Source organism: Anomalospiza imberbis, chromosome 6 (genome assembly GCF_031753505.1).
Source record: "Anomalospiza imberbis isolate Cuckoo-Finch-1a 21T00152 chromosome 6, ASM3175350v1, whole genome shotgun sequence".
Classification (NCBI taxonomy): Eukaryota; Metazoa; Chordata; class Aves; order Passeriformes; family Viduidae; genus Anomalospiza; species Anomalospiza imberbis.
This window is the reverse complement of record NC_089686.1, coordinates 53,989,744-54,013,559: the sequence shown is the minus strand read 5'-3', so window position 1 is coordinate 54,013,559 and position 23,816 is coordinate 53,989,744. Positions and strand designations below refer to the sequence as shown.

General features: G+C 42.8%; 1 protein-coding gene across 9 annotated transcripts in view; it reads right to left on the bottom strand.

The window, feature by feature from the left end:
* The window catches only part of ANO1 (anoctamin 1), a 71,325-nt gene that overhangs the window by 25,823 nt on the left and 21,686 nt on the right, over positions 1 to 23,816 (bottom strand). For 4 of the 9 annotated variants that reach the window (XM_068194216.1, XM_068194219.1, XM_068194217.1 and 1 more), the window contains exons 2-10: positions 15,112 to 15,290; positions 12,219 to 12,545; positions 9,781 to 9,879; positions 8,656 to 8,807; positions 7,341 to 7,395; positions 4,831 to 4,882; positions 2,246 to 2,311; positions 1,694 to 1,749; positions 179 to 220 (exon numbers count right to left, since the gene is read on the bottom strand). In XM_068194216.1, the coding sequence (XP_068050317.1) occupies positions 179 to 220; positions 1,694 to 1,749; positions 2,246 to 2,311; positions 4,831 to 4,882; positions 7,341 to 7,395; positions 8,656 to 8,807; positions 9,781 to 9,879; positions 12,219 to 12,545; positions 15,112 to 15,290 (1,028 nt within the window). Of the gene's footprint in view, positions 1 to 178; positions 221 to 1,693; positions 1,750 to 2,245; positions 2,312 to 4,830; positions 4,883 to 7,340; positions 7,396 to 8,655; positions 8,808 to 9,780; positions 9,880 to 12,218; positions 12,546 to 15,111; positions 15,291 to 21,748; positions 21,767 to 23,816 lie in introns of those variants that run through there. The other 5 variants (XM_068194221.1, XM_068194224.1, XM_068194222.1 and 2 more) reach the window with 2 other exon arrangements.

Below are 23,816 nucleotides of genomic sequence, written 5' to 3'. Positions count from 1 at the left end.
TCCACATTTGGGCAAATTTAAATGCTGCAAAGCACTTTTTTTCTTAAACTGCTTGGCATTTAGTGCCTTTTTGCAGTATTTTCTGTGGGATTTTGGCAAAAACATCCAGATTCCAGCAGGTGACTCTTCAGGCTGGGATTTGTGTGAATATGTTAGACCCCTCTGTGCATCAACTTACTTTTCTGTCATTGGGCTCCACGTTTTCACCTTCATAGTCACCCTTTAAAGAGAGAGAAAATCTGCGTCATCCAGCGGGTTGTGCCAAGAACTGCTCTGCATCCTGCATACCCACATCTCCCACTCACTTAATGCATCAAAACCAGAAAAAGCAATCTGTAAAATAATGCTGTATTTTAGGAGCCCATTTGTCATGGCACACTTTGTCTTCTGTCGTCGGGCACATTAGGAAAGAGCAATAGTGTCTGTCATGGGGGGAAAAGGAATGAATAAGTGATAAAGGTGGCCTAAAAATGTCAAGGGAAAGGATGTGATATTGCCATGGTATTTGGGGTTCAGCTCAGTCCACTGGAAAGAGAAGGAACCAGCTGAGAGAGCTGCTCCCTCACCAGACTCTCCAAACACTCAGAGCTGATTAGATTTGAGGTTTTAATTTGGAGCTATTTTTTGAGCAAACTAAGACAATAAATAACTTCTGTGCAAGACTATCAGCAGCTGTCCAAAGATGTAAGGCAAGAACAGGAAGAGAAGTTTATTTAACCTTACTTTCTTGATTTCTACATGGCACCGCTGTAGTTTGAGAGTCCTGACATGTATGACAAACATCAGGCAGACAAAGAGGCTGCTCTGCTCTTGGGTGCTTCAAGATAAAGTTCTCACAGTCCCATGTAAAACCAGTGCGAGTGTGGGGAGCAGAAAACCAGGAAGACACACTTCACCCTCAAATCCCAAGCCAGAAAACCAGCACTGTGTTCCACAGGCCTTGGACACTCACACTCAGCTCAGGCACGAGCAGTGTGACAGCCAGTCCCTGTGACATCTGCCAAGCTTTTCTGCAGTGTGTGTTTGTCAGTTCTAGTTGCATGCTGAACCTCTAAATCAGAAGGACACCAGCACCCAGCTCTGTGCCCCTCTGACAGGATGGGGGTCCCTGGCTTGTCTTGAGTGCCACCAGAATTCCTGAGCGCTCACTGACCCTCTCGATGAGCACCACAGCTGAACACACTCTTGACATCTCGCTGAGCTGTTCAGAAGCAGATTTCATCAGCAGGAAGGTCTGCAGTCACATCCAGCCCCATGGAATATGTGACATCAGATCCTTGCTTATGGTTTTTCCTGGTTGCACGGACACACAACTACTGACACCTCCACAGGGAGATGTGGCCAAGGGAACCAGCTACTTGGTGCCCTGGGAATAAATGTGTTTCCTGGCACTGGTGCCAGAGATCCTGGGGGCAGAAGGTCAGGAAACAACAGAAGAATTTCTTTTGCTAAAACACTGTAACAACTCTTCTAATGTTACATTCAAATTTATGATCATCAGATGTAGAACTGAGGTGGGGAATTCCTTAAAAGCGAGCAGAGGGATGGAAACAACATGCAGAAGTTACTGCAGTCATGACACAAGTGAGAAGAAAGTCAGTCATGTTTGGGATGATGCCACCAACACGTCACACATGAGGGATTTCTTGGTGACAGACAGCAGATGTGTAAAATATATTGTGAGATCACTTACGTCATGCAGAGGATATGCAGCACTGTAAACTCCATTGGCAAGCAGGCTGGTGATCCCTTGAAAAATAAAGACATAACAGTTATTTATAATTTCAAGGTTAGACAGCCTCACTTCATCATCCTTCCAGGAGATTTCCCTCAAAATAACAGCCATTTGATCAGATAATGATTTTGCTGCCATCTTATTCCTTTCCATGTAGTTTCATTTTTAATCATATAGGTTATTATACATTACTCATTTTATGAAATGGAAAACTGCAGAGAGCAAGAGGAAGTCATATATATTTGAGAATCAAGAATTAGAAGCCAATGACTTGGAATTAGTCATTAAAATAAATTACATTTTCTGAAAAGTCAGTTTGATTTAAGGGCAAGCCTGAAGATTTGAAAGTGTAGCAGAAGGCTGGATCACAAGGAGAATATGGCTGGAATTGGTGGCATAGGGAAACCCACATCCACACGCATCATCCACGCAAAGCTTTGAATTCAGGTTTCAGATTGATCAGAGAAATTGTAGGGAAAGCCTTTGCGAAGACCTTGGCGTAATACTTACCATATTTACCACATTTTCGTCTTTTATTTAAAAGGGCAGTTTCCTTCTTTCTTCCCTCTCCTTTCCCTGTTTACACAGCCGTTTATTAGTGACATGCATGAGGCTGAAAGCAATTAGCGCTTCATCTATTAAATGTCTGCGGTACAAGGGACTGGGAGGAGTCCTGCCTTTCCCAGGGGTTGTGCTGCTCCTTAACTGGGGGCCAGAGGGAGGAGTTGATGTGGAAATTTGGAGGAGCACTGCACCATCCCCAATGGTTGCTGGACTTGGGCCTTTGGAGGGCTGTAGCTCATTAATTCCCTAATGTTCTTTCCTCCTGCAGCTGCTGGCTTTAATAGAGCTACTTCCAATTCTGTTCACCATGTCTGGAGGTATCACGTAGCCTGTGAACATACATTTGGGGATGGAATGAATCAGTTTCAGGTGCTGAGTTAGAGCTAAGTCAAGCACTTGTCTTTGTGCAGGGCAACGGTGATTAATGCCAACTGAAAAAAAAATAATACTATAAATCTGGCTACTGGCACTGGGGAGGATTTGAAAAGACTTAAAAAAAGAAAAAAATGAGGCATTCCAGTGTGCTCCATGCTGCCCATCAGCTCATGGCTAAGAAAAGAGTGTGGGACTGGGTGTGAAGGAACAGTGACTATGAACCAGGAACCAGCTCACTGTAGTCATTTTTGATTGCTCTTGAAATGAGGACTGTTCAAGTTCATTAACATTTTTGAGATACTAATCACCTGCTGGAGGAGCAGCTCCAGGAGTGCTCAGTATCTTGCGGTATCATTAATTTTCAAAGCCCTATTTCAGATTATACAGGTCTATGAATTGTCTGCAAATGTTTCCACACTCCTGGCAGAAACAACTGGTGAGCAGATAAATTATTTTTCTAGGGCTGTGAGAAGAGCTACATAGTCCCCTTCCACTACAGATCTGGATTTAACAGTGAAGCCAGATTCACATTTTCACAAAATTTTCCAAATAAGTAACAAAGGCTGCAGTGTTCCCCTGGGCAGCTGCTTTTTTCCTCCTGGGTAGCAGTGCTGCAGCATTATCTGTGTTTGTTTAAATCTGTTTGCCACCTCTGCTGGGCTGTAACCCAGCATTCCAGCACTGGAACACAAAGGAGCTGATTGAGTTACGTTGGGCTGCCCTGATGGCATTTTTATCAGCAATATTGTGTGGCCTTGCCAGTCTCAGGTAGAAGAACCATCCAGGAATCCAAACACTTTACCATACATGAGTTCCCTTCCTATTCAACTAATCCCTACTGTGCTTCCCACTTTCTGGACAAAAAAAAAAAAAAAAAAAAAAAAAAATCCAACAAAAAAACACATCAACTGAGAAACCAAACTCCAAGGCAAGAATTCAAACTGAGCTGTGTGACCTTCACCTTTGAAGAGCCCAAAGATGTAATTGCCAGTGAAAATGATCCAGCACCAGACTCGAAAAAGGTCTTGAATGTCACAGAATAATTTGAATTTCCCATGCTACAGAGAACAGCACTTCTGTTAATACTGGCTGGACACCAAATTTTAGTGTATATTAGGAGTCAACAATTGTGCATTGTATGTTGTTACTTCAACACAAAAGTCAAAGCATGGAAATAATTTGTGGCGTAATTGTTCTTCTATTATTTGATGTCTTTCTGAGCAGCTGATGGGTCAATATTGAACAGAACTACCTGTAATTCAAGTTCCTATTGTTTTATTGAACTTCTTTTAGGCAAATACATGCCGTAACAGATTTCAACATTTACCAAACATTTTCTTCCATGTTTACGCACTTTTCTCATGTTGTTTGGGAATTCACCCTTCCACCTGATTTGTTTGGATTTACCATTAACTACTTGTTAACTTTGGTCCCACAGTCAAGTGTGTATCTGTGTATCATGTATAAAATAAAGTATACAACAGCTGAGCAGGATCAGCTGCCAACAAATCTTTAAGGTGGCCTGATTTGCAATTCATCTTTATTATGAGTTTAATTCTTACAGCACAAACCCTAGGGCTGAAGTCCTAAAACTCTTGGTTGTGGTAGTACAAACTTCACATCCCCTGACTTGCAGCACCTGCTCTGAGGGCTGAGGTGCCCAGTTCCAGTGCAAGCCTTTGCCTCTGGCTGCTCCAGGGGGCTCATCTCGGTTCCACTTAGGACAGTCACCAGTCAAGACTATTCCCTTCAAGTCACTGGAAAACCATCCCACCATAAAATGTGGGGTTCCTCCTTGAACGAAATGGGCCAAGTCACAGACTTTCACTGCAGATACTGGATTTCACAGAAATACCCTCAATCCATTTCAGGGAGTGTAGAACACAAAGCACATCTCATCTGCTGGTTTATGTCACCATCTGCAGGGGCTACATGCTCACTTACCATTTAATTTAGAGTTTAATCTATAAATTCACATTTGAGAAAATGTCAAACAGTTGCATAAATTGAATCAGATTTCCAAATAAAACAATAACATCCACATACATTGAATTAGAGCGCAGGGGGAAAACCTAAACTCCACAGCCATTTACAACATACAATTATTTTCAATACCTGAAAAAGATATTGATCTTAAAGATATTGATCTTCCTTACCCATGCTATATTTTGCTTTGGTACACGTCGTTCTTTTCAGTATTTCATAAACCTGCAGAAGCAAAAGAAAAGACGGTTACTTCAGACACCGCCAGTGAAAAGCACAATCTTTTTGTGTACAGCTCAAATATTGGCCAAACCAAGATGTGGATGAAGTCATCACTCTTTAATAAAAGTCATGGTGCTCAAGAGAGCGGGGCTCAGAGCTCTCTGTGCTGTGCTTTCTGTACGGAAGAGAAAGGCTTAGCTAAATAGTCAGCTACCAGGAGAACTGGTGGGGGCAAACAGGGTTACATCTACCTCCTGACAAAACAGAAATCCAATTTTTGCTCATGTTAGCCGTCGATCAGAGCTCAGGGGTGTTCTTCCACCTGGAGCAGCTCTTCCCTGGCCTCCAAGAGCACAGGCTGGCTCCATCCCAAGGAGCTGCGCAGAGCTCCAGGCTCACGGCGTGTACACAGCATGCAGCCGTTTATCAAACTGGACTAACACAGGCTGACCTTAACATCTCTGAGCCTGCCTGACCTCGGCAGCAAAACAGATGTATTTATTTTGGGATTTATTGCATTTATTGTCGAGTAACCTTTGCACAGCTCAGCAGCCTGCCCGCGAGGTTCAGCTTTTGGCCGCTCCTGTGCAGCGATGCTCTCTGGCAGGGCAAGCAGGCAGCACAGGGAAACCTGGAGCAAAGGCACCTCCTGCCCACTGCCTGGCCTGTCCAGGGAGCTGGGGACTGTTTCCCAGCTCCCTAATCCGTGTGCTAACTTGACTCTTGCCCAATTCACTGGAGGAAGCAAGTGAGAGCATCTGGGGCAAGTCCCACAGCTCATACAAGTCTACATACAAGTCTGTCGTCTCGTAACCCCGGTGAATTAAAGGGCTGTCACAGAGAGATCTCCAGTTATATAATATATTTTTTTATTTTCTTTTTTAATAACTAAAAGGTCTTTGGCTTAGTTTCTATTCATCAAAGACTCATGGGTAGTGACTAGATTCCTGTTCATTTTGCAGTAGGTGGAAGGGTCAATATTTGCACTGTGGTTCAAAAATACATTTGAGAAAGGCAGGGGAGAACTTTAAGAAAGAAGAATACAAACAGCAATGCACACAGAATAAAATGATGTTGGGAAACATTCAATATGTTCTTCATTACTGGGTGATTTGCAGGGATTTCACACAAAGCAGCACAGCACCAGCATTATTCTTATACGCCCAGTGTTCCTTCAGTCGTTTAAAAAACCCTTGTCCCTCCTTTTCCTCTCAGCCTTTGCTCTGACCTCCTGCTTCAGTCAATTTTCTAGTCAGTCTTGCTCACCCTCTTGTCCCATAGAGCCATTTTGTCTTGCTGCCTTGCTCAGCCTGTCATGAATTTGAACTCTTCATTTGTTGAGTTCCTTGTACTTAACAAGATTTTTTCCTTATACATCTGGACATACAAAAGCCTACAAACAAAAGCCAGGCTTTCCCCCACCCTGCCCCCCAATCTCAAGTTAAATGTTTTATTTGCAAATAAACCAAATCAATATTTCTCTTTTTCTTCCCCATTTATGTGCTCCTGCATCTGCCTCCCCTGGTCCAGCTCACCTTGCCCCTATAACCAGTGCTCACATCAAACCCCTGCCCTTCAGGCTCGTGGGGAACTACACTGTGGAATAAGCTGGAATTTCAGAGCAGGAAAGGGAAGTTGGATATTTTACACTCCTTATCACCACAGCAATGAAAGGCAGCTATGATTGGGATATAAGCTCTTTTGGAAACCACTCGGCATCCCAAAAGGCTGAGGTTAAATATAAGATAAAAGCATGCTGGCAGTCACATTCCAAGGCACCAGTTAGGAGCAGTGGAATGGGGCAAAGAGTCCCTGTTATCCTCTGAAATGTGCTGCAGCCAGGGCTGCTTGGCTTGGCCCATTCCAGCTGCCCTGGATGTCACATAAGCTGGCCTTTCAATCCCTCCTTTGGTGGCTATAAATGAGGCTACACCTTCTTCCCCAACTCTATTTTATCTTTTGTAAGTCAGATAAAAGCCATCAACCTCAACACTTTCAATACAACCATTACAGAGAATTTCCCCCAAAAAACTATAAATAATATTCCCTGTAAATATGTGGCTGTTTTGTTGGAATTTGTCTCAGGATATTTAGCAGCATTTTGCAAAAAGAACAATATATAGTTACAAAAAGTTAAACCCCTCGTGGGTGCAAGCAGCTGGTGGGCAGAACGAGCTGGTGGGCAGAAATCTAAACATTCCCAGCTGGTGATAGCTCTACTAAGAAAATTACCCATAAACTAGAAAGAAGATCCAAATTATTTTCAAAAAGGCAGAAACCTGTTAGCATCAAACACTACTCAGAACTAAATCTGGAATTATTTATAATTTCAGTACCTGATGGCACAGGAGATCCTTGGCATTTGGTTAAGAAAGATAAGCTTGAACAGGCATTGCACTAAAGCTGTTAACACCATGACTGAGGCAATATCCACCATAAATTATTTATAGGCAACACTTACTATAGTGCTTCTGGTTTTACTGTCGAAGAAAGAATCTTTGTCAGACAAATCAAATCTGTTAAAAGATTAAAAGGAAGCCCATTAGGTCATTAAAAAAAAAAATCAGTAATTTCCTCTTCTTGTTGACCCCTTCAATATTTTCATTTCTCCTGGGGATCTCTCAGAGCTCAAATTAAAGAACAGCTTGTAGAAACCCTGTTAAAAAGCAAGTCCAACCCAACTCCCACAATTTAAAGAGGCTGCTTATACATTTCACTGGTTTTATGTCTTTATAGGTTTTTCAGCACAAAAGAGTGTTGACGCTCATTGAAGTTGAATCCCTGACCACTGCTGGCCTTGAATTTCCCCTCATAATCTTTAATTTTCCTTGTGAGGCCTCCGGTTCCTCCCTCATGCAGCAGAGACACAGGTGGTATCCCTGGAAAAGCCACCTGCAAACAGTGTGAGGCCCATCCATGTCTACACTCAGGAGCACATTTTGGACCTTCTCTGAAGCTCCAGGAACACCCTACACTCAGCAAACACACAAAGACATTTCCTGCAAGCCCAAGGACAGGCCAAGATGTCACACACACTGCCTGGCCCAAGCCCATCAGTACTCTGCATCTCTGGATGAAACGCTCAAAGCCCAGGGGGTGCAGGGAAGAGATCCTGCCCTAGGACTGCTGCTTATTCCAGCTGGCACATCCATAAACACGGCCTTCAAAGCAACTCCTCTGGGATGCTGGCCAGGGAAGAGCAGCAGCAGAGCAATCCAGGGCAGGAGAAGCTTTGGCTGGGCTCTACCTCGTGATTCTTTCCCTACACCCATATTTACAGCTGTTCTTGCTGATCTGGGATTGATGGCAAAGCCACCTCTGACTTCACAGCACTTCAAAGGCAAGGCCTGGTTGGTACTACCTGTGTCAGCTGCCCACACCAGATATATGAAATTATTCGGAAATTTATCAACCCACATCTCTGGCTACAAGTTTTACTAAGCATTTTATTTAATGTGGAGAAGAGACAGTTATAAATCACATCATAAATCCCCTTTTGGCAGCCTAACAGGTGAAGTGTACAGTTATACAGATGCACATTATGTGCCACAACAGCAGCTAAAACACACAAAGATTTCTCTGCAGAGACTCATTCCTCAACAGCAAGCCAAAAAATTCCCCCAAAAAGTAAATTTACTGCAAAATGGAAATATTCTTTGCAGCAATGCCCACCGAAGTGTTGGTGTTCATGTTCCCATTCACCCTCTGGTGCCTGAGCTGCTGCCAGAGAGGCTGGAACCTGTGGACATGGATATTCAGGGAAGGCTTTCACTTACAAGTGCTGCTTCTCTCTGGAGAAGGGGTAGGAGAGGCGCTTCACCGTCTGAGATTTGTGTTCTGCTACCTTGGGCTGGATGGGCTCTGTTATTTTTTGAATCACAGAATTAATCTTTTTCAGGAGACCGTGGGTCTGGTTGATCTGATACATCTGAGGGGGCAAAGAGAAAAAAAAAAAGTAAAAAAACAGTAAAACTTTACTGCTTCTTGGTTATCCATAGGTCAGAGTGAACTGTAACGAATCAACCAGCAATTAGATAAATATATCACAATAAACTATCAAGGAGTGTAGTTTACATTCTTGAAATCATCTAGAAAGAAAGGGATGGGAAAGCCAAACCAAGGGTTAGGGAACCACAGGATCACAATAGACTTTTTTATCTAATTGTGCTTCTGATTAAAATCCCTGGTAAGTGAAGCAATAATGGGGATTAATATGAAATCCAAACCAAAAGTGTGGTTTTAGTGTTGTAATAAATGATGCTGGGCTTGGAGACTGTCTCTGGCTCCATTATGGACTTCTCTATGCAGTCTGGGACCTGCATTTAGTCTGTGTTTAAATATTAATCCATCTCTGAGCTATGCTCAGTGAGCAGGTAGCTATCTATCTATCTATCACAGGTGACTTAGAATTGATGAAAATATACTGTCATTCCTTTAATGGTATTTCAAATATTCTGAAAGGTAATTTATTTTGTGGTTGAGTGGCCCCAGCTCCTGCAAACATGACTGACTGTGTATATGAATAGCCACTGAACTCAGCGAGACAAATTCTTATCCTTGTGTTCAGTTTTAGCAGTCTTCAGGTGAGAAAAAAATGTCCAAAAGGCACACAGAAATTTCACCTTCAATTGAAATCTTCTTTTAAAACATACTGAGGATGAAATCACTCTCATCGTGTACAGACAGTGGTAGCAGTCAGAAATTCTTAATTTCCATTCTTCCTTCTACTATTTCCCTCTGCTGCCCCAAGCAAGCACGTTTGTGACTTTCATTTCTGGTGCACATCAGTTAATTGTTTTGAAAATGCTCATGGAAAGAGAAGCCTGCATTTATAAGGTGCTCTGAGAGGAACATATGTTTAACTATGCCTTCATGAGGAAAACAAGAAAATCAAGACTCACCTTTTTCGTGGGCATCTTGAGCTTAAGGAATTCTGCCTCTCGACACAATACATTCCACGGTGCATGTATTTTCACAAATCCAATCCCATGGATTTTGGTCTTAAAAAAAAAAAAAAAGCAGGGGAAAATGTTACTGATGAAAGGAAATGAAATACATTACCCCTTGTGATTCATGCATATTTAAGGAACAAACAGTCCATTAGGGCCAACATGATAAATCTCATTTGTCTGAGAGAGTTGGTTTCTAACAACAGGACAAACACCTCACTGTGCTGAGCTGCTATAGAACATGACTCAAAAAATGCTATTGTCTCCCAGAGCAATTATCACAAGGTTAAAGAGATAAAAACTGTTTGGGAAATAAAAGCTAATGACTGTGGACATAAATACAGGCCAAGCCAGTTAAATTTGAGGCAGAGGCATCCAGCCAAAATGGTGTGATTTGGTGAGTGTGTTGTAATTGCTGGGGCTGAGAGGGTCCCTGCTGCTCATACCTCAGAGGAGCAGACTCAGAATCAACTGTGAATATCTCATTTAAAGCATCATAGTTGGGAAAACCAGTAGGAAGAATTCCACCAAGCAAAGTAAAAGGAGGACAGAAGTTAAAGGCAATATTAGTAGTTTGCCTGCAGCCCAGTAATTCTCTGAGCTGTGTTCTAGAGGGCAGGACATGGATGTTTGCTCCTGGCACTCCCACATACACCCATGTTTGCTCCCCCTGGAGCAGCCATTCCAAAGGCACTGGACAAATGATACCCGACTAGGAGGTGTTCAGCAAACAGAAGAGAAATTAAATTCAATGAATCTTTCTAATTCCTGCTGCTGCACCTACTCAGTTATTACAATAACTAGCTTTCACACAGCTGTATTCTCACTGGCTTTCTAGAAACTGGTTACTCAGAAGACCATGGAATGGTTTGGGCTGGAAGGGAGCTTAGGGGTCATCCAGTTCCAACGCTCCTGCCATGGACAGGCCAGGCTGCCCCAAGCCCTGCCCAACCTGGCCTTGTTTTAATCAATTATTTGTGGACATTGAGACACTGACCACAACTATTTGTGTGTGACCATCCAGCCACTTCATTGAAGAGAGCTTAAGTGATTTATTAAACACCATCTGTTTAAGAAGCCTTTGCTCTTTTAGAATCAGTGAGGTCTCCAATGAAGCTTTGTGGCTTTTCAGGCCCAAGTGATTGCAGATCTTCCCCCTACATGGACGTGCTGGCTGTGGAAGCTGATGTAAATCCCCAAATCTTGCTTTCATCTCTACACTTTCATTTCATGTGGTTTGGTGTTTTGCACTGAAAGGACAGGGTTCTCTCTCTTTTACAGTGTCCTGGCTTGACCCCTGAGCCTTTCTGCATAATTTGAAATCATATTACATGTCATAGGTGGAACTTCCCACCTGGCAAAGGATTTCAGTATCTATGACTTGGCACAGGCAAACTCCCTGTTTGCTACAGGAACCCACAAGCTGGACAGAAAGCAAGTCTGATTTTCACTGTTAGACAGAGAGGGGAAAGGTTTTGGGCTTTTCTTGCATTGTACCATGTTAAGTATATATACTACATATACATAATATATAAAAATAGAAATGTCTGTAATTTGTGAGTAATAGGTGACATATTTATTTTTTGCAGTCTGTTCCCAGGTCGAAATGTTAATCTCAACTTTTAGATCCTGTAAATAAAACCAGCATTAATGTTTACCCTCTCTCTCAGGAGTCTGGGGCACATTGGTTGGGTCAGATAATTGTAGCAGCTTTCTTTGAAATTAATACTGCTGTGTCTATTTCTACTAATCACACACTGGCAGCACTTCACATACATCATTTTTTACACGGTCTAATGGGCTTTTAATAGAATATCCTGTTTTCAGGGTGCAGGTGGAAGATGTTACAAGCTGTACTGTTCACGTCTAAGAATGGAAAGAGCAAACTGTAACAAAGACCCATGTGCTCCAGCAGGAGCGTGGATCAGAGCCTCCTGAACTAATTAAATTCTCCTCAAGCCTATATTAAGGAATAAAGATGACACTGCCTGTATCTGATTTTTTTTCCCCTCATAGCTGGAATTACCAGAGGATACAAACCATTGCATACTGTATACCCACCAAACTGGGATTAGTGTTCAGAGCAGGTTAAGCCTCACTTCCATATAGCCCAACACAGCCATGTTGCAATGGTGAGTGTGCTACAAATCCTGGCCAAGAAAAGTCAGGAAACTTCACCTCATCAGGGCATTTACAACACCATGGCACACTCCTGTGCAGCCAACTAAAACAGTGGGTGAGGATGGCACTGACTGCCAGAACTGCAATCAAATCCTGCAAGAGCTGAGATTGTGCAACCTTGATCAGAGCCAGGCTCATAGGGACAGCTCAGCATCCCCCGGGAACTGGCCACCAGTCACCCTCTGTAACCCTTTTAAATGGATTCTTACATCTTCATCGCGTTCCAGCTCCAGCCCAGCCTCCACGAGGTTGCCCTCATACTCCTCCCTGCGGAACCTCTTGTCGTCCTCATGGTAATCCATGTGTGGCTCACTGTCCCCTATCTCCAGCTGCACCCCCTTCCCGGGGAGTGGCTGGTCCTGCTTGGTGCTTCGGACACTGGCATCGTTCTGCTGAGCTCTCCTGGCCAGAGTCTTCCCGGCCGAGGACTTCTTGTAGTGGTAAACCAGGATGTAGTCCACCTTCCTCTTGCCATCCCTGAAGTACAGCCCGTATTTGCAGTCAGCATCCGGGTTTTTGGATAGGGAATTTAATAACTGGAAGTGGGGAATGGGGGTGTGGAGAGAAGAAGAGAGAAGAATGATGAATGTACAGCCTAACACAAGCACCAGACAGACCATCCTCTCCTCTCAAGGCTCCTTTTGCCTGGAGCACACAATGCCCTCTCTCCAGACAGCCAGCAGATGGGAGGAGTCCACCCATGCTACTTACTCCAAAAATTTTTGCAAGTTAACACCTTTAATTTTACTGATAGCCAGCTGGGATTTTATTGGCCAGAAATAAATAGATTGCATGACTGGGATTTAATCTAATCACCAGCACAGTGGTTCATAAGTCAGCTACTTGCTGGGTTTGGTTTTCTCCTTCGGGGGTTAATCACCACTAAGATCATCTGTCTTTTTCCACCCATGACATCTGCAATGCTGCAATTCTGACAAATAGATTAATATCATGTGGAAACATTTCTCACTTCTCTTATCTATCATTGCAAGTCCATATAATCTGAGAAAGAGATCATCTTAGATACAGACTGAAGGGAGCCAGCTGCTCCTGCGGCACGGCCAAAAACGCCATGGAAAGTGGCCAGGGAAGTGGGGTCACTGCTTATTGAGTTCACCACTTCTTTTTCCCACTTATAAAACCAATGTCACTATGCAATCTGATGGTGGCAATGGCTTTATTCTCAGCCCGGGTTAATGCTGGGTAAATGTTGCAAGATACATGAAAGGTACGACTCAAAACACAATTTCATTTCCAAGCATTTATCTGAAAACTGCATAGGGCAACTGCAGAAAAAACCAACCAAACAAAAAGTACTAACAATTAATTTATTTCTACTTTTATAACAGTTCTCATGCATAATTCACAATTCTATCCTTGGAGATTCACATAATATTAAAAAAAAAAAATGGAAGAGGTTTCACCAGTAACTGGCATTTGTTTTCACAAAAAATACCCAACACAGGAGTGACATTTAAGTGACCAGGGAACTTTTCTGGCTTCTAAGTTAATAGAAGAATGTCCATCCTCCATGGAGGGAAAAGGAATTGTACTCCAAAAGAGAGTAATTGGTCATCAGTTGCAAAATGCTAAAATCTATTTGGGATGTGCACACCTGCTTATTTCATACATAAAACACTAAATGTAAGTTATTTTGGATAGTCTTTGGTATCTGCTTCTCTCCTCTTTAGGATTTCATCCCTCTTTCCCATTTTTCCCTAAACCCTTTACACCAAGTTAATAAATGTATAATAAAATAATAAAGCATTTGGAGCCACCAAGGAGTTCACTCATTGTCCTCTTGCCTCTATTCCCCATTCCATGAAAACAGGGGAGGTTATTTAGCCATGTCAAACTCTTCAGGGCAATCTGTTAATGTTTATGCCCTACCTAGATATTCTCATTTAATTCATAAGCATAACTTTGATATAAAAGACCATTAATAACTATTACTTTCCAATTGCTTTATGACTAATGGCATACACCTGTGAATTCAGAACATTTTTTTTAAAGCAAGCTGACAGTCTGATTGTGGCAGGCAACTCACTTATGCAAATTTCTACAGAAACAAAATATTAACAAGTGGCAACTTACTGGATTGTGTTTAATTTGTTTTAAAGACATGCTGATCTTACTAATTAATTAAACAGCAGTTTCTGGAAAACTGGGCTGAGCCACCACTGTGGCTACTAAAGCCTCAACAAATTCACTTTTGTATGAGAACAGCTATATCCCACAGCAAAAAGCAAGCAGCCAAAAAACTTGGTTCTGTTTTAAAGAAATTAATGGGCAGATTATTTTAAGGATAGGGTATAAATGGAAAGATACTCATGGGCCCGATATTCTCTTGCAGTGCTGCTGTGCTTAAATTGAGACACATTGACTTAGACCATGTAAAGCTCATATCTCTTCAGCTGTGAATGAGACAGAGAAAAGGCATTTCAGGTTCACCACAGCAGGAGGATTTTAACACCCTGACAGAACCATTCCTCCATGCTCCGTCCTAATTTTAAGCACAAGCACAATAAATCACATGTTGTTTTTTCTGGTACCTCTTTCCCCAGTGAATCTGTTGTATAGCCCACTCCACCTAAATATCTTTTTATGTTCAAATTACATAACCAAATTGTAATCATGCCTGGTGTTCATATTACTAACTTCCTTTAAAATCTGTGTTAAAGAATTTAACTGAGGAGCAATTAATGACACTGGAAATCTAATTTCTATTGTGCGCTGGAGAAGATCAGTTTAATGTTTCCTATGTTAACAATGGCTTTTGCATGAAATTTTAGACATTCTCTTCTGTTCTTCTCTGCAATGGCAAGAAGACGTAAAGGTTGGCACAGCCTTATTGCCAGATTCCTTACTCTGAGAAGAGTCAGCCCCCTTTTATGCTACAGGTTAAATCATGTTCCCTTTCTCACACATCCAAGAACACCCCCCACCACATCAGCATGGACTGTGCCTGGTGGCAATCCTTCCCAGCACCTTGGGAAAACGGAGGGAGAGAATTTCCGAGCATCCTGAAAGGGAGTGGAAAGGATGGGGGATAAGCTGAGGGGCAGCGTGCCTGTTGTGACCCAGCAGGCCATGGTTACTTACCGTGCTCTCGTGCTGGTCGTAGCCGATGTCCTCGATGGCTCGGATGTTGATGATGTGGATGCCCTTCTCCTCAGCAGGCAGACAGGAGTACTTCTTGTTCACTCTCATTCCTGTCTCCTCTGGAGCCTCACTGAGATCTTCTGGCAGAAAATCCACCCCATGAAACTCGCTGTCTGCGTCTGAGAAGGAAGGGAACAATTTTATCAAGACACTTTAATCCCAACTTGCTCCTCCCAGAGCCACCCAAAAGCTGAAACATATCCTGTTCCTGCCCTCTCCTGCCAATGAGCCCTTGGACAGGGCTCCCACCCCTTCTCACTTCCTCCCTTCTCAGCTTTCCTCAGCCCTCTTCAGCCCTACCTGGGTCTCCTCCTCCTCCAGAGGAAGAGAGCTCAGTTAACTTTTATCTTGCAGGGGTATCTCAGGATGTTTTTACTCTGTGGGCTCATGGAATGATTGTATTTCATGTCAAGAGAAGGAAAAAGTGGGGGGGAAAGGGAAAAACTGCTGGTGAGGATAGGTGCCATGGTGCCTTTCCCTTTTCACGAGGCGTTTTCTCCTTTAACTTGCTCATGATGAAAAACTAAGCCAAGGGTTTCCCCTCAAGTACCTAGGTCCTGCATCTGATTTACTGAACCACTCTTATTTAAGCAGTCTTGAAAATCTGGGGGTTTCTCTGTCTCAACCTGCTTCTGATGAAGACATAGAAATGTTTCCATTTCCTGTTTAAGTATATAGATAGGCTAAAGGATTTAATAAAAAAATTTCACTAGCATCTGAGCAACTAGATAAGTGACAGAATGCAAACTGGTGTTTGCATATGGGCACTTATGCAAGCAATAGACGGCAAAGTGTTCCAAGATTTCATTAATTTTGACACGGAAATAAAACACTGCAGCATTGTACCTTTTTTTTTTTTTGAAACCATATAGGAGGAGGGCTTGCTTGTCTGAAGAGTGAAGATAAAGCAAGAATTATGGGATTTATGGATGCTAAATTAGCTTTCCTAAACAACAAAAAACATGAAACCAAATTACCCTGTCTGTCTCTGGTTGAACTTCAGGGATAATGTTGAGGGAAGAGACAAAAAAAATCCCACTCCCCAGCAAATTTGCAGATGATGTGAAACTGAGGAGAAGGCTTGATAAGCTGGAGGGTAAAGGCTGCCACTTCAAGGGGTCTTGACAGGCTGGAAAAATGGAAACTCAAATAAGTCCCCCACTTATGCAGCCCAAAGGAGGGAAGGCAAATGATGGGGGTCCTATTCCAGCCTTCAACTACCAGCTGACTAGGTACAGACACTGCAGGGCCAGAATCTTCTCACAGGTGAAGAATGAGAAAAGGGTGAGAGGCTACAGACACAAGCTGAAACGAGGGAAATTACAACCAAACATTAAAAAAAAAAAAATCTCAATTATCTAACAAGAGTGATCACACAATGGGGAAGGAACCAGGGAAGCTATAAATCTCCATCTATCCCTGGAGAAGGTCAGAGCTTGACCAGACCTGGCCCAGTCTGAATGTTGGGAGGGCACTGCAATAATCACTACACTTCTGATCAGGCTCTTCCTGGGAACAGGAGGAGCCAGCAAGACAACAACCTGCAGCAGGCAGAGGAGGAGGATGCAACCGAAGCCTTGGCACCTGTCCTGAGCTTACCAGAAAAAGGTAAACATTACTGTTATGAAAGCCATGCTTCTGTGGAATTTGCATTTGTGCTCCTCTGGAGCTTGCCAACACCACGAGTTTGTGGATGTTCATTTCAGTTCTGCGCAGTCTGCTGCCCCAAGCTGCTGTCCCAGGAACACCAGAGCTCATGAACATCATCCTAACACCTGGGCAGCAATCACCCTCTACACAGTCATGTGCACAGCCTGTAACACCCACACCTTTGCAGACCTGGGCTGCTGCTCTTGGCTCTTCTCTAACACTCCCCAGTAGCTGTCCCAGAACAGACACCGCTCGTGAGATCTCAGGGCAGCATCACCAAACTCAGTGAGCCACTTGAACAGCAATTTGTACCAACTCAAGGAGCTTTTCTGGGGGGTAATACAGAGATGCAGTCAGAAATCTGCCGGCTCAAGGGAACAGCTGGAATGTTTGTACCAATTCCCTACCTGTGTATGGTCTCTTTTTCCCAACACTCACAGGCACATATGGGCAGGCTCCCTGAACAATGGGAATTGAAACAAGTGTGGGCAGCTGCAGAATCCTGTGTACTCAAGCCTTTATTCTGTGGCTGCAAAATACTCATAAAATAATACAACTTTTGGAGCTTCATAACTGCAACTACCTGCATTTTTATCTGGAAGGATGCTGGAAACAACTTTGTAAAAACAGTGGATTAAGTACTGTAAAAGTTTCCCTCTTTTTCACAAGTGTACTAAGTAAAGCCCCGTTATTTAAGAATTTTGCAGAGGCTATTAGAAGAGAAGCACCTTTTACTGACTGTGAATCTGAATAATGGAGCTGTGGACTGAAAAGTGCTAGTTTAGGAATTACCACTGGGACAGGACAGGCTCAGAGGAGAAAATCACAAGCTTCATTGAGCCCAAACGACCTCTCTGTGCTCCAAAGCTGCACTTCCAAGCAGAGTTTGTTAAGCCCCAGCACGGATCAAGAAGACCTGCTCAGATGATTCAGCACCATTGTGCAAGCCCAAACAATCCCCGCCCCCGACACAAGGAGATATTTACATTCCTGTTTACACATCAGTAGCCTGGCAATATTGGAAAGAACAAGTGCTTCAGGTAGACAATGATTCATAGAATTTTGGTTTATTATGACTACTGGAAAAGATGTGAACTGTGAGAGCTTTCTTGATATAATCTTAATTACAACAAGTTTGATTTCTACACTTAAGGATGATGTCAGGATTTAATCCTAAGTAAAGCCATCCAAACCACTTTGGTAATTACAAACACCCAGGGATTACAAGCAGTTCCCTTGTGCTGATTTGGCAGAGGTCAAAGCCTTCTGTTGCAGAACAAAAAACCTCTTTTTTTTTTTTTTTTTTTTTTTTTACATGGAGTAGAGCATTTCAAAGACTTAAAACCATGAGTATTTTATGTTAATCACATTAAACAAGGACAATAATTTAATCTCAAAATAAATTCATGTTCAGAATTATTATGTCAAGATAGAAGAGGAAAGGTGAGGAGTGAAAAGAACAATAATGTCCCAGTTCAGCTAGACTGACATTGTTATCTCTTTGTTGGGAGCTGAAAAAGGTGAGCATTGTGAAAACTGCGGGCTTTGCTGCCTTCTGATGCTGACTAACCCACTCTCTTCTATTTATTAAGCAGAAAACACTACAACAAAGACTTGAAGAAGCACTCAATGTATTTCAACACAGCCATAAAACCAATCCCAAAACCCCATGGGTTCTGAGTCAGCAGAAGTCCCCTAATATTCTGGGGCACAGAGTCAAACCCATGCTTGAGTCTCCCACTCTGAACAATATGGGAAACAAGACTGAACTAATAAAAAAATCCATCAAACTCAAAACCACTTCCTCCTCTGTTCAAATTTCAGTCACAGCTGTTAAAATTCCCAACCTCATCTTGCAAAAATTAACACTAATTAATTAAGGATCACTTTCCCACCACTGAAATTTGGCACACTGTGCTGTAACCTTTCCTCATTCACACAATTCTTCCTCACTAAATGCTGATGACCAGGTGAACCGGGACCAAAAACCTGTTGTAGAAACCAACATATTTTCTCCATGATTCAATCAACATTAATATTATAGTAATAACCATGCATGGCCACTGACTATTCCCTGCCAAAAAGTATTTTTGTCATTAAAATGAATTCAAAAATTGCATTCACACAATGCAAACTCTTAAAGAAACACCCTGCACTAGTTCTAAAATAAGCATCATCAAGTCAGCATGAGTACCTCTAAACAAATGAACAACTATTTCCCTGGTCAACCTGAAACCAATAATGTCACTGAAACTGCCTTCCCTTGTTTTCTTTTTCTTTTTTTTCCTGGTCTCCTCTTCTTTTCTCTTTTAAAGAGTATGTTTAAGAAAGTGGTAGAACAAAAAAAAGTCACAAAGACCCCTGAGTTAAAAAGGGAAAGAAGCAGGAAAGTTACAAGACTATGTGATTTGAGGCTTTTAAATGTCCACGTCCTTATCTTTTTTTGCTTTATATAAACTATTATAGGATTCAGAATGAAAAATTAAGAATCATGCAGGTAATGAGGAAGCATATTAAGAAAGTCATGCACACACACACATATATATATACAAACATATGGTAAAAGAAACAAACACAACCTACAAGTAAATGTTGAATATTTGTTTATAGTAGACTCTTTTTACAGAAAAAAAATGTTAGCTTGTGCAATACATTGGATAACTTTTGGATTTAAGTTCTTTTCTTGAAGAAAAGAAAGATATTGAGATAAAACTCCTTTAGTGGGGTTTTGCTTACTACATATTGCCCCCTAGCAGAAGGATCCTCCTTCAGCACATCCTCACCCATTTCTCTACTGCCTGTATCTCCCAAATTCCAAGTCAGAGGTTAATCCTAAGAAGAAAAAACCTCATCCTCACAAGTGACTCGCCTATCTCTTCCCCTTTTCCTTCTCCCACCTCCTGATATGCTCCAAGGCTGTCAGATTTGGAGGCCAAAGCCCTGGAAGATGAAGGAGAGGCAAGCGCTGGGCAGGCTCGGAGTGTCAGCCCAGCCCAGCCCAGCCGGGCTCGTTCCGACCCGCGGGTCATCCCCGCGGCCCGAGGAGCTGTGCCCAGAATGCCAGCCAGCAGGCTGGAATGCCAGCGAGGATACCCGCTGCTGGCAGGGAGGGCAGTTCTTTTTTTGGGATGCTGACACCTGTTTACGAGGCACTGGCCCCGGACCAACAGAGCTGCCGTGCTCTCCCAGGAACACCCGCACACGTCCCGAACTTGTGTTCTGCTCTAAGTCCTGACATCAGGCGCTGATCAGCTCCGCGTCAGGGACAATTTCATGGAAATTGTCCCTCGTCCCTTCAGCTGTGAGCAGCCAGATGTTGCCCTGAGCTGTGCTGCTAGTGAAGGGGCAGAAGATTTCACTGGTACCACTGACTGGCCTGGCAGGAAAAGGGAGACCACCTCCCCTGGGGCAAACTTGATGTTGATACCTCCTGTCCATCCTTTCAGGGATGTTGATACCTCCTGTCCATCCTTTCAGGGATGCAGGCATGTTGATACCTCCTGCCCTTCCATCTGCAGAAAGGTGAACCCTGCCTCTTTCATCTTCTCTAAGTAGGATACTTTGGAACTCGCCCATCTCCTTTGCTTTTCCATTTATTTAAAAAATTGTAGCCTACATCTGTGCTGGTTATTATCTTAATGGATTGAGCATGATGTTATGACCCAGTCCATTTAAAAAGAAAAGTTCAAACTGTGAAATAAATCCTAGGTTCCATGGACAGTTTCCTTTGCACAGGAAAAATACTTCCAAAGAAGAATGACCTTGGTGTGGCTGATGCTGACAACCCACACTGAAGGGCAGAGCCCATTCAGACACTTCGTGTCCAGTGCTTGGGAGTCACACAGATGGAAAAACTTCAGCTCCTGGCAGGACTGTTTGGATGTTCAGCTGGCTTAGCTCTGTTCCTCACTACTGAGAATGGTGGGGCTCTGGAGTGGGGCTGCAGCTTTCCTGGAAGGCTGTCTGCAGCTTTAAAGTTATTGATCTATTATTATCAGCAACATATTCAAAGCAGGTTAGAAGGACACACAGCTATGACATCATTTTTTATTTATGCCTGTCTATTTTTGTTTTTAAATACTTATTTACCCCATTCGCAGGATGCAGTCCTGGGCTTGAACACAGGTCTGATCTGACACAAGCCTTGTGAAATGTAAAAACAAAGAGCAAACACACCTAAAACCTCTAAAGATAATGAACATTTTGATTGAAATGGCATTTTCAACAGCATGTAAATGACCAGAAAACACAAATTCTACCATAACACTACTGCCTGGTTCTCTAGACCCTGTCAAATCTCACATTTTATGAAAACACATAAAGCCTCTTCCCATCCCAAGACAAATTTCACTTTTTTCTCCCTAACTACCAACAAGTATTTAATGGTCTATTTAGTAAATCTGTTTTCAGATATATTTCTAATACACCTAAGCTAAGCACTCTTCTTCTGCCAGGCACCAGAAAAATATTATTTGCTTCTGTTGCTATTGCACAAAGATCAGCACTAAAACTATGCTCAAGGTTATGGTGAAAAAAAAAAAAAAACCAGATATGGGAGAGCCACTGAATCCATGTTGTGTGAATCCTCTCACCAGAGTCTAAATATAAAAGATATCTAGATACATTAAAAATGTTATGTATATTTTCCTTTACCAGGCTGTAACAAAAGGCTCTTTATACCAAACATGTGGAAATGAGGATCCAAAGCTTACCAGTTTTACTCTAAAATCTTAGTCATGGACTACAGCCTGGGGCTGAGGCCATGGCACATGTGCTGACTGGCAGAGGTGCTCTTTATCCCTCAGGTTTCCCATTTAAAGTCCTAATCTTGAGACATTTGCACTGGTGTTTACATTTCCACGCAAAGTCATGAGGATGTTTGGGCTGCATAAACCTAGTCATGGATGCCTTGGAAGGCTTTGCTCACCTGATAAAGAGGGTTTGGGCCACAGGCACAGCATTCAGGAGCTACTTTTCCACATTTGAGCTGAGAGAGGCAGTCACTGGGGTTTACAGGGCAGAGCTCCACCTTATTTATATAGATTTTTTGGGTGTGCCCAGGCAGGCAGAGCTGATGTGGAAGGGTGATGCAGGTGGGAGATATCCAGCTGAGATCCCAGCTCTGTGCTCCCTGAGGAAATCCACCCAAATCCTGCCCTGAGTTTTCTTCACGGGGCTGCAGTTTTAACTTGGAGCAACACCAGTATAAGAGAATAAAGGGGCAAGATCCACCAGCAGTTGGAAGCATCTCCCTCCCTGAGCAAGGGAATGCAAATCAGTGATGGGAAAAGCTCCATTAACTCCTGTCTATCCATGGGCATGCCATTCCCTGCATTCCCCAGTCCTAAGGAACCAAGCTGGGGCACAGCAGAGGCGGAAGCCCTAAGAAGTGTTGATGCAAGCAGGCACTCTGCCCCTTGGTTTTTAGAAAAGAGCTGAGATCTGGGAGGGTGTCATGTCCCAGCCAGGCAGTTCTCCCCGTGCCAGGGGATGCTGCAGGAAAACAGGACACTCCTGCTTAGGATTCTCAGAGTGGCAGAATTCTTGGAGCAGAAAGCTGATCAGCAAAGACAGCTTCCCTTTGGGGCCAGCAAGGGGAAGGAGTGGGCCAGTGCCTTTGTAAGGGTTCTTGACAGCCCCCAGGTGAAAGACAGACTTGGAGTGGTTGAGGATGGACATTCTTTGCAGTTTGGCTCAGCAAGGAAGCTGAGGAGGACAGCAGGGCTGAGCCAGGCTCACCAATATTTATTATCTAATACATCTACCTACCAAAGGAGCAGTCAAGATCCAGTCTAAGTATAAACAGCTGCCCTGCAGGTTTTGTAACAGGGGACAGGCTTACTAATAAACCTGGATTATCCAAAGGTGCACTGGTCAATCCACATTTCCTGCCCAAAAACAAAGGAGAGGCAATTGCCATGAAATTGCTGTCACCTGCACAATGGAAAGAAGCAGAGCGTGGAGGGCTCTGTGGTTGCTGCAGGTGCTCACAGGCAGCTGGGCCAAAATCTCTATCCAAATATCTCAGTTTCCTTCTTAACTTGTTCCTGTTTGCTCTGCAGCAGCACTTTTCCAAAAGGAGCTCAGAATCCATCCCAAAGGCGTGGACCTTAAAGAGGCAGATTTCTACATCAGGGTGTAGGTGCTAACACTGCTCCCCCCCAAAACAAACAACAAACCCAAGGAGTTCATATCACAAGAACCTAAGACAGACTTATTTTGAAAGACAATTGTGCTCAACCTGTATATAAACAAGGACATCTAGGCAAACTCAAAGAGATGGCCTAAAAAAAAAAAAACCACCAAAAAAAGGACCAAAAAAACCTAAAGACCTTTTTTGTAATTATGATGACCATATAAAACACTAATGGGAACAGAAGTAATAAAGGGCAACTCTAGTCCAGTATTTTTTTTCCAAAAGTGTGAGATAGGATTCTCCTGTTTTGCCATCTTTCTGTTCACTGTTCTTTGAGAATTCATTTCCAGAAAGAGCATCACCAGACAATCACAAGCATCACCAGAGGGGCATCTTTCTTTTCATGACAAACCCTCAGCACTCTCTCCTTACTACTAGAAATGAATCCTCCTCCACTGAGGAAACACCTCTGAGCACCACAAAAGTGGCCCAAACAAGTGAAACTAGAAATTATAGATTTTCAAACAGCATATCTTTTTAGAAATTATAGATTTTCAAACAGCATATCTTTTCTGTAGCCAAATCTTCTTTAAATTCCCAAACTTGCAGCTGTTCCACCATGAAAGAGCCCAAAATTCATCACAGGCATGTGGTCAGTGATGGGCTGCCCAAAGATATTCTGGGTAAGAAAGGAAACAGCAGCTCCTCCCAAGAGCAAGCATTTGACATTAACACAGAGAGAAAGAGAGAAAATATGATTTGTTTTCATATTTCCTGAGAAAGACATTGAGGATGTAACCTTGTTATTTATGCAGGGTCAAGGCTTCATCCTAGAATCTAGGAAAGGAATTTATTTTCC